At 36.2% G+C, this 14,883-nt stretch overlaps 1 protein-coding gene across 2 annotated transcripts; it reads right to left on the reverse strand.

The window, feature by feature from the left end:
- Positions 1-4,097: 4,097 nt before the first annotated feature.
- nppal (natriuretic peptide A-like) lies at positions 4,098-5,108 on the reverse strand. 2 transcript variants are annotated; one of them, XM_051116836.1, is made up of 3 exons: positions 4,892-5,108; positions 4,508-4,819; positions 4,098-4,389 (listed from the first exon to the last, which is right to left on the reverse strand). In XM_051116836.1, the coding sequence occupies exons 1-2, from the start codon at positions 4,973-4,975 to the stop codon at positions 4,514-4,516; spliced, it is 390 nt and encodes a 129-aa protein (XP_050972793.1). In that variant the 5' UTR covers positions 4,976-5,108; the 3' UTR covers positions 4,098-4,389; positions 4,508-4,513. The 2 variants fall into 2 exon arrangements, with proteins under 2 accessions (XP_050972793.1, XP_050972794.1); XM_051116837.1 differs by having other exon boundaries at positions 4,098-4,816; positions 4,892-5,106.
- Between the last annotated feature and the right edge of the window lie 9,775 nt (positions 5,109-14,883).

A 14,883-nucleotide genomic window follows, 5' to 3' on the forward strand; every position in this document is an offset into this window, starting at 1 on the left:
CCATTGTTTTCAGCTGTTTGTCTTTAATTTCATTTAATGGTTTGCATGCATTTGTAAAAAATATAAATTATTTTATATAAATATATACTTTAATTGGAGCACCTAACCCCACCCCTACCCTAAACCTACCCACTTCTGAACAATATAAAACACGCAACAGGCAAATATATCGGTCTCGAGACACCCAAGAGCCAAAAGCATTTCACAACCAAGGCTTGCATCTTCTGGCATTTTTTGAATTCACGCACAGACTGCAGCAGCACACAGAACGGCGGGCGGAGACGGCGATCGCGTCTATTCTTCTCATAAATCAATCGTTTTGCTTCGGAACCCTTGGAATATTCATACTTTTTGAATAAATTATGAATATAGTTGTATCTGCCTGTTATATCTTGCGTTTTGTTGACAGATGGTTAGGTTTAGGGGCAGGGGATGGGATAAATGTGTAAATAGTGTAATATAAATGAAACTGTTGTGACTGTCTGCACTGAAAAAAATCACACCCAAACATATATGCAATAATGGCAATATTATTACCCAATATATAATGTAATCATGACGATAAAATCCCCAGTGCCTTTCGCGTCAGCACATTGACGCCAAGGTTTCTTATGTAAAGTACTGGAGGACCCTGCACGTCGAAAAATGACGCTAAAGTATGGCCCATACTCCATGCCAAAATCAAGCGTTCTATGGCGCGTACCCAGTGCCAAAATCAAGCGCTCGACAGGTCAGGTAACGTAACGTCACGTCAGGTCGTCACGTGGGTCACCCGTCCTGTAAGACGTTCAAAGCACGTTCGATTAGCCGGTCGGTCGAACGCTTGATTTTGGCTCGAAGTACGCGCCATACTAAAGGGGTACCCTGAGCGTCCAAAAGTGACGCCAAAGGGGTCCCGCCCAAGCCTCACGCTTTTCCACTGTCGGGCCCAACCGTTCTCTTCGCCTAACCGTTCGCCTAATCGGTCCGTGCCGATCCGGGCCAGTCAGCACGGACACGGTTTCATTTTCCACTATGGTGCTGATAAAGAAACTCTTTGGAATGTAAATACAAATGCGTTAGTCGTTGCCTTGGTAACGCAGTTGTAATATAAACAGAGAAATGGACGATGATCAGATATCATCGTCCATCGCAAAAAATAAAATAAACAGAAGGCGACGACAGGTATAACGTTACCAACAAATGCTGAGGGGATATGCATGCCAACGGAGACGGACACAGAAGGTGAAACCTTTCTAAAAACTAACACATTTATTGACAGTATTAATGCATGAGCTATGAACGCAGCGTAACAGCTGTTTACTTGGCTGTTTGATCATACAGCGCGCTTTCGCTTAGCACACGCATTCTATCAGCACGGTATGGCACAGTTGTCTAACCGTGCCGAGAACGGTTTGTAATCGTGCTGTGCCGTACCAGGCTCAGGCGGAAACGCAGCTGGAACCGAACCTGACCGTTCTAAGAACCGTTCGGCACCATAGTGGAAAAGCGGCTAATATATGTGATGAGTTAGGAGCGAGAACGTGTTGCTTTGGAGTGAGCAGTTTATAGGCTGAAACTATTACAATACATTAATATGTATTAACTGTGAACATTACACAACAAGATAATTCTCAAGACAATTCATACGATCTCGCGCAAAGTTTCTTCATGTCGTGCTCCTGCTTATAGATGGAGCTTCGATCATTTTTACGTCGTACGTTTTTATTCGGCAGTTTGTAAAATACGTTTTCCTATGGGATTATATATATATGAACAGTGTTGGGGGTAATGCATTACAAGTAACGCAAGTTACATAATAATATCACTTTTTTAAGTAACTAGTAAAGTAACACATTACTTTTTGCATTTCTAAGAAAATATCTGAGTTACTTTTTCAAATAAGTAATTACATTTTTCCCCATTTATTGATTGACATGTCTCCTGTTGGGAAATTGTGAGTAAACATGATGTTACTGTATTCGAGACTAAATGTGAACATGCATTAATTCATCTCACTCACGAAACAGATTCAGTATTCCTCAAAATGAATAAAAACAGTGAAATGCAAACTCAAAATATGATGTAACCATGCAATAATTAAATATGTTAAATAAAAGAAATATCCTTTATGTATTTAATCAAATTTTATTAACCAGTGTCTTTGCTGCTGACCTTCGATGATGCAATTCAGCCCTACTAATAAGCAAAAATTACTTTAGATAAACTAACATTTGTGCTTCATTTTTTTTATAGCTAAAGAGTGACCTTTTGCATAAATGCACTTTTTTTTCAGCCAGAGGTGAATTCATTTCACTTTTGGTGTATAGGGCTTTTACATTAGAATTGTTTTATATTAAAAACAAAGAAGCAAGCCCTGCCCAGATTTAAAAAGTAGCGCAAAAGTAACTTAACACATTACTTTTCATAAAAAGTAACTAAGTAATGTAATTAGTTACTTTTTCAGAGTAATGCAAAATTGTAATGCATTACTTTTAAAAGTAACTTTCCCCAACACTGAAGAGTTCAGATGCAAAACCAGCTAAAAGCCATCTTGGTCAAAAATGAGATAATGCTCCTGACACATATTATACGTCCATGAAATACTTCAAACTCGCTAAATTCCAGCCTCAGCCCAATCAGAAGTACCAGTACTTACATAGAAACCTATACAAAGTACCCAGAAAGAAATGCTCATTTTAAAGAAATGCTCTTTTTGCTTTTGCATCTGAACACTTCATATATATATATATATATATATATATATATATATATATATATATTGATGAGATGCAGGCCTACACTCTTAAAAATTAAGATTCTATGGTATGAACAACCTAATATCAATGTAATCTTTGCACAAAAGTTCATTGCACAAAAAGTTCTTTATAATAGAAAAAAAAAGAGATGATTAAAATGTTTTCACACTAAGTCAAAAATGGTTCTCCTCCTTTTTGACCCGTATTTATTTATTTATTTATTAAATTAGTTATGGTTAGGTTTATTATTGAGACATACATACATATACTATACATAAGGCTTTCTTTAGTGGGAATTATGAATCCTAGTTTAACTGTCCCTGTTACAGTGCATTTAATGATTGTTTTCATATAAATCAAACCTCTGTAGAACACAGTGCCTGAATTGGCTTATGATCATTCTCTAGTCTTATGATCTCTTAACATTTTAATGCTTTTAAGCTCAAATCATCTGTTTTCAGATTGTTCTGTATTCTCAAAATCCAACACGTTCTCACTCCCAACTCTTCAGATCGTTGTCAGTCATTTCTACTTTTACAAACCCTTTTAAAGAATGAAATGCTCCTGGTCGTGACGCACAGAGCAAACAACTGAAACCAGTGGGGTTCCCTACACGCTGATAAATTACGCTAAAGGGGCACCTAGTGCGTTAAAAGCGACGCCAAGGTGTCCTGACCAAGAATCTGTATGCCATGAGATGAGTGTGAGAACGTGTCAGAGCCTATAATAAACTATAGAGTGGATTATTTAACACCTAGAATGTAATAATAATAAGTTTCATTGTAAAAGAAGATGATGATTTACATCATAGAAGCTTAGTGAGTGTGTGCATTGCTTTACTTTTTTGTGTAGTGATTTGTTTGTGTATCTGGGTCATGCCTAAATTCAATAGATCTCACCAACAGATATTTATTTCATTGATTATGTCAATAATTGACGCATGTGATCAAAACATCATGTGAACAAAAATTGGATTAAAACAATTTTCAGTCATGGAAACATCTAAATAATAGCCTAGTATTAATAATAATACTACTACTAATAATTTTTCCGTCAAAAATTGACTTACACTATGTTCGCTCAGGTAGAAATAGACTCTTATGGTAATCTTGGCACTTTTAAATCACTGATTCAAGATTCAATGACAAAAAATATAACTTAACTCCTTTTGCATGGAACAAAACTATCTTTTAACTTTAATTTTTGCTTGTATGTATTTCTTTATGTCTGTTTTTAACGAGACAACTAAGACATTAACATATACAGCATGCACATACATTATAACATATGTATTAATTTACCTATTTAGGTTCATTGTCAAATTATTCACTTTAGTTTTAGACCACATTGACACACACGTTACGCAAAATATTTATTTTGCAGCAATATACATTATCTATAACACGACTGGATTTAGAGAGGACATAAATAAATACATACATAAATAAATAAATAGATGCAACAGTACAAAGCAGCAATCATGGAATCTTCAGATACAAACTATTTACATGTCTGAATCTTAAATAAACAATGACCAACACACACAGCATCACCTGAACACAAATCTACGGTAAACTTTCAGTCAACACTCTTTTTTTTTTTTATCAAAGATGTGCCTGCCCAAGTATGTCAAGTATTTCAAAGTCCCAACCTGCAAGAAGTGACATGACATGAAGTAATAAGACATGACTTATTTTATTTCTAATACGCGTTTGAACAATTTTCCATGTTTATATCTGGTCAAGATGAGTTAACATCTCCTAACATACCTCCGCTTAACACCCGAGTCCGCTAAAAGACCCGATTCTTTCGAGTCTGACCCCAAAGCAGCTCCTCAGCCCGCCTTTCTTGAATCGACTCCACGAACGCTTGGATGTGGACAGCAAGTCACCTAGGAGACGCTCGAACGCGCTATCTTTTCCCGCCAGCGCTGAGTTGCGCGCGTCTGACTCCCACAGTTGTTCCGCGTGCTCGTCCAGTGCGCTTTTCTCCGCTCTTGCATCTTTCTGCTCCATCACCGACTCCTCCGACTCCACAAACGGCGTGTTCACTTCTTCATCTAAAAACTGCTTAAGACTCTGCTATAAAAAAGTACATGATTATAGCCAGAGTCTAAATCACGTTTAAGAGCGAGCTAAGCCTGAAAGACTCACCTGTAAACTGGTAACTGGTTTGGCACCGACCAAGTTTAAAAGTAGAAGTGAAGACACGCAGAAAATAGAGATGTTGGCAATCATTGTTGATGAAGTATTCTGGAGGTCAGCACTCTTCAGCGGTGGTTGTGCGCGGCTCGTTCACTTTTCGCTCGTACCCAAGCAGCGTGTCCAGGTGAGCGCTTTTATTTCGCCGATTTCGTCACGGTCACCCAGGAAAATCCAGCAAACCCTACGGGGAGGGCTCTTTATGTTCGTCAGGATCCCACCTCGTTGAAAGAACATTACAGTGCTGACGTGCAGGAGGCTCCTTCCAATTGTCAAAGCATTAGATGTCAAGTGGACGGTACAGGCAATAGTCATCCTGCTCGAACAGTCTAAAGCTTTTTCTATCCTATACTTTGTGCATTTAGTGCAAGGCAAGTTACCGTAAGATTAAGTAATGGAATATTTTACCTGGACAGAAGTCAAATGTTTGGTCTTTGATATTTTCATTTGCAATAGCCTATGTTCTTAAATGAGGCATGAAGCAAAACATCCAGCACAGCAAATGTAAGAAAAGATGAGACTGAAAAACATTCATAGGTGTATCCTTCATTTACATATGATGGATAGAATAAAAATGGCTTTTGGAGCAGCTTCCAAAATAGTGAAAAAACTTTGTTTATACAGAGAAATAATCATTGTGGTTGAATTCGTTCTAGATCATTAGAGGTGACATCATGATGTTTTGGAAGCTTGCCTGAGTTTCCTTAGGAGGTAAACAAACACTGCCTTCAGTTTTGGACGGCCATTGTCAGTCACTTCAGTTTCCTAGATTTCACGCAGGCAGTGTGTGGTTAACTCTCAGTCTGGGAAAGTCTTCTCAAAAGCAACCGCTCGCTTGTTCTCAAGGCGATGTGAATGCACAGCAGTCGGATTTTTATGTAGTGATGCAACAGTTTCTTTACACACAAAGATGACCAAACAAAACAGAAGAAATGTCTTTTAAGAAGGCTTCAAATAATAGAACCACAGAATCCAAATCTTAAAGGGATAGTTCACACAAAAATGAAAGTTACCCCATGATTTACTCACCCTTAAGCCATCCTAAGTGTATGTTTTTCTTCTTTCAGACGAATACTTTCGGAGTTATATTAAAAATATCTTGGCTCTTCCAAGGTTTATAATGGAAGTGAATGGGTGTTGAGATTTTGAAGTCTAATAAAGTGCACCCACCCATCATAAGAAGTACTCTGTATTGCTCTGGAGGGTTAATCAAGGCCTTCTGAAGTGAACTGATGCATTTGTGTAAGAAAAATATCCGTTTTATAAACTGTAATCTCTAGCTTTCCCTGATTGTCATACATGCATGCATGAGAGAGTGGTGTTCCAGCAGATGACATAACACAGAAGTGACAAACACAAAAGTGCAGAGGAGAGAGCAAAACAAAACACCAGTCAAGAATCAGAGGTACAAAAGGAGTATTTTAGTGTAGGACGAGAGGAAACTGATTTTACTTTGCTGTAAACAAAACTTGGTTCTCGCTAGACTAGCATATTCTCATCAGCGCTTATGCGACGCCTACGTCCTACGTCATCCGCTGAAACGCCACTCACTTGTGAACACATGCATATGACAGCTAGTGGAAGCTAGAGATTGAAGTTTATAGTTTTAAATGTGGATATTTTTCTTACATAAATGCATCGTTTCATATCCGGAGAAGTGTGGAGCACTTTTTATGATGGATGGTGCACTTCAAAATCTCAACAGCCGTTCACTGCTATTATAAAGCTTGGAAGAGCCATGACATTTTTTAATACAACTCTAAATTGTATTCGTCTGAACGAGGAAAGTCATATACACCTGTCTTGAGGGTGAGTAAATCATGGGGTAATTTTTTTTGGGTGAACTATCCCTTTAAGCTGATTTTCCCATATGTATGACAGGCTTTCACGCCCACTTGTATTTGGTGGATATTTGAAACAAAGAAACCACAAAGACATACAACACAGGTCTCACTAATGGAAAGCAATTTCTACACTAGAATACGTTTTAAAGGTGAAGTCCACTTCCAGAACAAAAATTCACAGATAATTTACTCACCCCCTTGTCATCCAAGATGTTCATGTCTTTCTGTCTTCAGTTGTGAAGAAATTATGTTTTTTGAGGAAAACATTTCAGGATTTTTCTCCATATAGTGGACCTTATTGGTGCCCTTGAGTTTGAACTTCCAAAATGTAGCTTAAATGCAACTTCAAAGGCTCTAAACGATCCCAGCCGAGGAAGAAGGGTCTTATCTAGCGAAACGATTGGTTATTTAAAAAAAAAAAAAAAACATTTGACATACTTTTAAACCTCAAATGCTTGTCTTGTCTAGGTCTGCATGAACTCTGTTTTTTCCGGTTCAAGACAGTTAAAAACTCCCATCTCATTTTCTTTTCCAACTTCAAAATCGTCCTACATCACTTTTTTACCTTTTCTGTTTGACCTTCTTTGCACCCTAACTGTCTTCAACCAGAATACACAGAGTTCACGCAGACCTAGACAATGTGAGCGTTTGAGGGTAAAAAGTATATAAATTGTAATTTTTTTTTTGAAAATAACTGACTGTTTCGCTAAGACCTTTATTCCTTGGCTGGGATCATTTAGAGTCTGTTGAAGCTGCATCTAAGGGGAGACACTGCAGGCAAAAACACTGTTTTTTCATGCACCTGTTAAATTTAAGATTTTGGGCTTTTTGTTTTTTCAGACTACAGTAAAGAAACATTCAAAAGACACTGTTAAGTGTTTTTTTTATAGCACTTTATCTATTTGTGTCAATAGATTTCAATTACAATACATATTTTTAAAGGCGGTTTTCCCGAAATTAGTTTTTTTCTCCTATTCTGAGCCATAAATGTCCACTTCAGTAGCATTTACACACACCAAACTTTATTCCTGTCTATATCTTGAAGGTTTTACAGAGGAATTTGTTCATATATAATTTGCTTGATTATATACAACATATAATATATTTTATTCCTCAAAAATATTTGAAAATATTTGTGTTCTGTTTGTTTTAAATATTTTCTGAATTTAAAGAGACAAAATGAGATACCAAAAAATCCCCTCTGCAAAAACATTTGACTCTAATATGTCAAAAAAAAAAAAAAAACCAAGAATTTTGAAACTGACTTCATCCAGTGTTTAGATTTTTGTACTAGACAATTATGCAAATTAGCACATATTTCATTAAATAATGCCTCATTTACATATTTAAACCTAACATTTTAGAAAACTTGTAATACAAAAAATGTTTGCAATTATCAATGTAATCAATCAACTGGGTAAGTAAGACGATAACTATGTGTTATATATATTTTTTTTTCACCCTGTTCACCTGCAGTGTCTCGCCTTAAACTGCATTTTGGAAGTTTAAACTCAGGGGCACCATTGAAGTCCACTATATGGAGAGGAATCCAGAAATGTTTTTCTCAAAAAACATAATTTCTTTACAACTGAAGAAAGAAAGACATGAACATATTGGATGACAAAATTATCAGTAAATTTTTGTTCTGGAAGTGAACTTATCCTTTAATTTTCTCAAAAAGTGTAAACACAATGACTTTATGGGTTTATGAGAACATTTTGTTTAGTCCTGGCATAGCAACATTGTCTCAGCCAATAGTGAGAGTTTGTTGTGAGACTGTGCAACCAATAGCAGACCGCAGAAACGTTTGGGAAACCTGTTTGAAAACAAGCATTGTTTTTACATTTGCTTTGGTGACGCCAGTGGTTCAGAATGTACACACCTCAGCTTTAACCCATCATTGTCGCTCATTGCTTTCACATTGTCTGCTGGCTGCGTTTATTATATTCTGTCATATTTCATTCGGGCAGCTCTTAACTTCGTGCACAGTTCACTGAGCACTGCTCTTTCCCTGATGAGAAGCCAATGGGGCTAATTAAGATTTTAATGACAGGCTGCACTGCAGTCTGTTCCAAATGTCATTTATTTGCTCAGATTATATTCATAATGTGTAATGAATGTGTTACAAACAAAATGATCAGCAAACCGCAAATCATAATTCAGTATTTGTTGTCTTTTTGAAAACGTCTCATTTCAACATAAGCCGTTTCGACAAGACAGTTAGTGTTTAAAAATTTTTATAGCCACATGTTATTAGGCTTGCGGAGGGAAAGATATCTTCCAGATGGCCTCCGACCTGTTTTCCTAATAGCTGTGCTAGATGCCGATGGCCGCTAAAATGCTAATCAGTCCCTGTTTGCTTTCATACTGTGCTCCAGTAGAAAGCTAGCAAGAGATCATCAGTCAAGCCCTGGCCACCTGTCCTCCTCATGCTGGGTGGAAAGCAGCCTCGGGGCTTTATTGGTTTGAGCCAGGCCTCTCTTGATGTTCAACCCAAACCTGAGTAGCCAGCGGCTGTGTTAGAAGGATGAGATACATTTATCTTAAAGTTTCTGCCTCACCCTCCCTTGATCTTGAGACTCAAATGGAAATTTTTACAGGCTTTAACTGCTCACAGGCTGCATGTTTGAGATCTCTGTTCACAAAAGTGGTTTACAAAAAAAAAAAAGGAATAGTCTGTGTTCATTACAAGTTAAAGAAGAGGTAAATTATTTTGTGTCTGTGTGTTACACAATTTTTCAAAGGATTATTGATTTCAGCAAACTCCTAAAAATAAACCCTAAAAATGCTCTAATTTGTTTAGCCATGGTTTCATTTCTTTAATATTTAATATTTATTGTAATATTTTAATATTTATATTTATTATAAAGACCATATATCAAACCCATGTGTTTGTTTGTTTGTGTTTACAACTTAATTTCTCATTAAACAAAGGCTAAATTAGCTATGATATGAAGGTATACAATACCAGTTAAAAGATCTTGAACAGTAAGACTTTTTGTTTTTTAAAGAAGTCTCTTCTGCTCATCAAGCCTACATTTGATTTAATTTTGAAATATCTTTACAACTTAAAATAACTGTTTTCTATTTGAATACATTTTAAAATGTAATTTATTCCTTTAATTTAAAGCTTATTTTTTAGCATCATTACTCCAGTCATATGATCTTTCAGAAATCATTCCAATATTTTGATTTGCTGCTCAAAAAGCTGATCTTTGGATTTATTAATTAAAAAAAAAAAAAAAAAAACAAAAACAAAAACAAAACTGTTTAAATATTAATACTATTAATAATAATGATAATAATAATAATCAATGTACAGCAATCAATCATCATTTCTGATGGATTATGTGACACTGAAGACTGGAACAATGATGCAATGATGAAAATGTAGATTCGCTCACAGGAATAAATAACATTTTACAAATTACATAAAATATATTAAAACAGAAAACAGTTATTTTAAATGGTAAAAATATTTTACTATTTTTGCTGTACTTTGGATCAAATAAATAAAAACAGGCTTGGTAAGCAGAAGAGACTTGGAAATCTTACTATTCAAAAAGACTGCTAAGTTTTGCTTAAAGGAGAAGTCCACTTCCAGAACAAAAATTTACAGATAATTTATTCACCCCCTTGTCATCCAAGATGTTCCTGTCTCTTTCTTCAGTCATAAAGAAATTATGTTTCTTGAGGAAAACATTCCCGACTTTTTCTCCATATAATGGACTTCAATGGTGCCCCCAAGTTTGAACTTCCAAAATGCAGTTTTATCGTCCATTTTCGAAACAAATTGACAATTTATATATTTTTTTAATCTCAAACACTCGTCTTGTCTAAGTCTGCGTGAACTTTTTTTTCCAGTTCAGTATGGTTAATGCAGTTAGGGTATGTCGAAAAACTCCCATCTCGTTTTCTTTCCGAACTTCAAAATCATCCTACATCGCTGCAGAAGCACCGACCCAGTGTTTACAAAGTGAACATGCAAAGAAGATCAAACACCTTTAACAAAAAATGCACAACAGCGATGTAGGATGATTTTGACACTGAAGAAGAAAACGAGATGTTTTTCGACATACACTAACTGTATTGACCCGGATTACACAGACTACACATGTGCGTCACAGAGACGAGACAAGATGAGCGTTTGAGGTGAAAAAGTAAATAAATTGTCAATTTGTTTAAAAAATGACCAGTTGTTTTGGTAGATAAGACCCTTCTTCCTCGTCTGGGATCGTTTAGAGCCTTTTGAAGCTGCATTTAAACTACATTTTGAAAGTTCAAACTTGGGGCACCAATGAAGTCCATTATATAGAGAAAAATTTGGGAATGTTTTCCTTTAAGGAACATAATTTCTTCTCAACTGAGGAAAGAAAGACACGAACATCTTGGATGACAAGGGGGTGAGTAAATAATCTGTAAATTTTTGTTCTGGAAGTGAACTTCTCCTTTAATAAAAACAGAACATTTTGTTTGTCACATTATTACAATAAACAAATTTGAAAGACCTCAATGTACACACACACAAAATAAATAATGAAAATAAATAAAATGTTATTTTATAAATTTGCACAATATTTTCTGTAGGCGGTAAAGGTGTCAAGAGAAAATGCTTTTTTCAACAATTCCTTTTTTTCTTTCTTTTTAGTATTAATATTTAATATTTGTACGTTAGGTTTAAATAAATCCCTTATTCAAGCAATATGACTATTAGAGGAGGTATTAGAGTTATGAAGAACTCTGACACTCTTTGTTAGTCACACATATCTGTGTCCACCGAAGGAATCTCACAGATGATAAAACACAGGACGGTCTGTTGGACATTCAGCCTGTCAGCAACATCCTCAATCTCACTGGAATGACACTCTTGAGTTTTATCATTGGACCTAGTGGCCACAAAGCAAGTTTATTACCGTAAATGAACACTCAGCAATCATACCATTTTCAATAAATAATGGATAACAGCAGAACTTGTTTTTTTCTGCTCGTAAGAAAATGAGGTCATATGGCCAAGGGGTCAGTTTGATTTATAGTGCATATGCAAATACAATCAGTCCTCCTCAAGTTCACACAGATGTCCTAGAGAGAGCAACCACTGGTGTAGTTCATCACATTAACTATTAACATGTTCCATTTGACAGCCACAAGGAATCTAAGAACATTTTGTTTTTACTTTGACCATCATTTCTTTAAAATAAATTCCACTTGCTTTGGCGTTTAGTTATCTGATGATGACACATTGTTTTACAAATTCAGTTATCGGAAAAAAAAAATTTCCACAGATGAATATGGTGCAGACTGTTGAAATACATTCCCCTGGATGGTTGCATAATTTGTGTGCATATTTCCATGTTTACTGACCACGGAAATATGCATACAAATTATGCAACCATCCAGGGGAATGTATTTCAAAAGTCTGTGTCATATTTATCTGTGGAAGAAACTTTCCGATAACTGAATTTGTCATTCACTTCCAAGTTCATTAACATCTCACAATCGTCCTTTTTACCCGGATTGTTGCCTCTTTCCCGGCATCCCTCCCGCATCCCCTAAATTACATCATAGTTGACCCGTGGTCCCGCGTTTATCCAGCCCGCTGCATTCCAATCCACTGACAGCACTCCACACTACACCATCAGCTATGGTGCTATTTTAGTAAAGATAAGACCAAGCATGGACCTAGTTTGATATATTTAGGCTTGCCCTCTGCTATATTTAACTTCCCATGCAAATAGGACTAGTAAAGTTGTGCTTGACAATGTTATCGGGTCAGAACAAGCAGGAAATATCTTGTCAGCCCTCCTATTATCTCTTCAGACAGATATTCAATGTTCTGAGTGTTGCTATGCAGTTCCAAGAGTGTTTTCTAAGGTTGCTAGGTTTTTACTTACTATGCCAAGTCAGAAGAGTTCACCACGTTTCTATGACATAGAAACGTTTCTATAAAGTCTTTTCTTGGCATCTATGGTTCTGTGAAGAACCTTTAACATTCATGGGACATTTCCATTGCATGAAAGTTTCTTTATAGTGAAAAAAGGTTCTTTAGATGTTTAAAATGTTCTTCTAAGAACTGTATACCTAAAAGTTCTTTCTGGAACCCAAAATGATGCTTTTTCTGAATTCTTCTTCTTTCCACTATTGGAACCTTTATAGAGTCTTAAAGGGATCATCGGGTGCAAAGTTCACTTTTACATGTTGTTTTTCATTAATGTGTGTTGGCAGTGTATGTACAAATCTACCCTATAATGATAAAAATCCATGCAGTGGTTTTTAATTAAACTGTAAAAATAATATTCCTTTTTTCAGATCGAGCCATTCTCAGATGCCTGTCGTTGTGGCGTCACACCCACAGAGGCCGCTCCCATGATAGTTGATTGACATGAGCGTTTTACCTCAGATCAACTGTAACAGTCCGACCTCCATTGTTTTGATGCCGGAGCAGGGATGTAAGTTAGACAAGAATATCTCAGATTGAGCGACTGAGGTGTTGTGTTGCTGGATGTAATAATGAACATAGTGGTCGTCATTTACTCCCGACATCTGAGCCGCTGAAGATGCAGTAGATTACGTTTTTTTGTGAAGGGAATGCGCCTCTCAATCTACATAAATGTGTCTATGTTCGTGTGAATCATTCGTGATCCAGCTTCACTTACAGCAGAAGTGAGTATAAGGATTTTTTAAATAAATCTTTGCAATCACCTTTCCTAATAACGTGCTAGTTAGCAAGTTTCGTGGCTAAACATGCTAAATGCGGCTAAAGTAAAAAAGGCTTGTCACTCCACAGAGAGTAGAGAGGGGCGGGGCGAGCAGAGCTCATTTGCATTCAAAGGATTTGAATGCAAATGACAATTTTTGCAGAGCTGATTTTGACAAGGTAAAAATGCACTACCGTTGAGAATTTTTAACCAAAGTATATTATAGACTTTTCATTAAGACACTGTAAGGAAAAATATCAACTTGTGGAAAATGGGCATCCGATGACTCCTTTAAAGGATTAGTTCACTTCCAGAACAAAAATTTTGAGATAATGTACTCACCCCTTTGCCATCCAAGATGTTACGTTTTATGAGGAAAACATTTTAGGATTTCTCTCCATATAATGGACTTCTATGGTGCCCCCAAATTTGAACTTCCAAAATGTAGTTTAAATGTGGCTTTAAAGGGCTCTAAACGATCCCAGCAGAGGAAGAAGGGTCTTATCTAGCGAAACAATCGTTTATTTTTATTTTTATTTTATTTATTTATTTATTTATTTTTTTATTACAATTTATAGACATTTTAACCTCAGAAGCTCGTCTTGTCTAGCTCTGTGATAATTCAGTTTTTTTTTTTTTTTTTTTTTTTTCCTGGGCATGATAGTTAGGGTACGTCTGAAAACTCCCATCTCATTTTCTTCTCTAACTTAAAAATCATCCTACATCACTGCAGAAGTACCAACACAGAGTTTACAATGCGAACATGAAAAGAAGATCAAACACCCTTTACACAAAAGGTAAAACAGCGATGTAGGACATTTTTGAAGTTGGAGGAGAAAATGACCTGGGAGTTTTCAGACGTACCCTAACTGTCATGACCGAAAGAAAAAAACAGTTCACACAGAGCTAGACAAGAAGAGCGTTTGAGGTTAAAAAGTATATCAATTGTAATTTTTTTTTTTAAATGACTGCTCATTTTGCTAGATAAGACTTTCCTTCCTCAGCTGGGATCGTTTAGAGCCCTTTGAAGCTGCATTTAAACTACATTTTGGAAGTTCAAATTTGGGGGCACCATAAAAGTCCATTATATAGAGAAAAATCCTGAAATGTTTTCCTAAAAAAAACATAATTTCTTTATGACTGAAGAAAGACATGAACATCTTGGATGACAAGGGGGGAGTGTATTATCTATACATTTTTGTTCTGGAAGTGAACTACTTCTTAAGTGTGCACTCAGGTCTTTCATCCAATGTAAGTAATAACAAACCTCTCTTCAAGTCACATGTTTTGAAGCAGACTCCACAAATGGTGCAGGAACAGGTTAAGTGCTGAAGTTCAAGTGTTTAGGTTTTCAGACGTACCCTATAATAATAGTGATGTTTGCTTTAGAAACACAACAAATGAA

The sequence above is a fragment of the Labeo rohita genome, chromosome 8, assembly GCF_022985175.1.
Source record: "Labeo rohita strain BAU-BD-2019 chromosome 8, IGBB_LRoh.1.0, whole genome shotgun sequence".
NCBI classification, from domain to species: Eukaryota; Metazoa; Chordata; class Actinopteri; order Cypriniformes; family Cyprinidae; genus Labeo; species Labeo rohita.

Excerpts from the sequence above, each read along its gene's own strand:
- nppal (XM_051116836.1), bottom strand. The coding sequence starts at position 4,975 with ATGATTGCCAACATCTCTATTTTCTGCGTGTCTTCACTTCTACTTTTA. Across the intron at positions 4,820-4,891 it reads AACCAGTTACCAGTTTACAG|CAGAGTCTTAAGCAGTTTTT; the intron begins GTGAGTCTTTCA and ends ACTTTTTTATAG.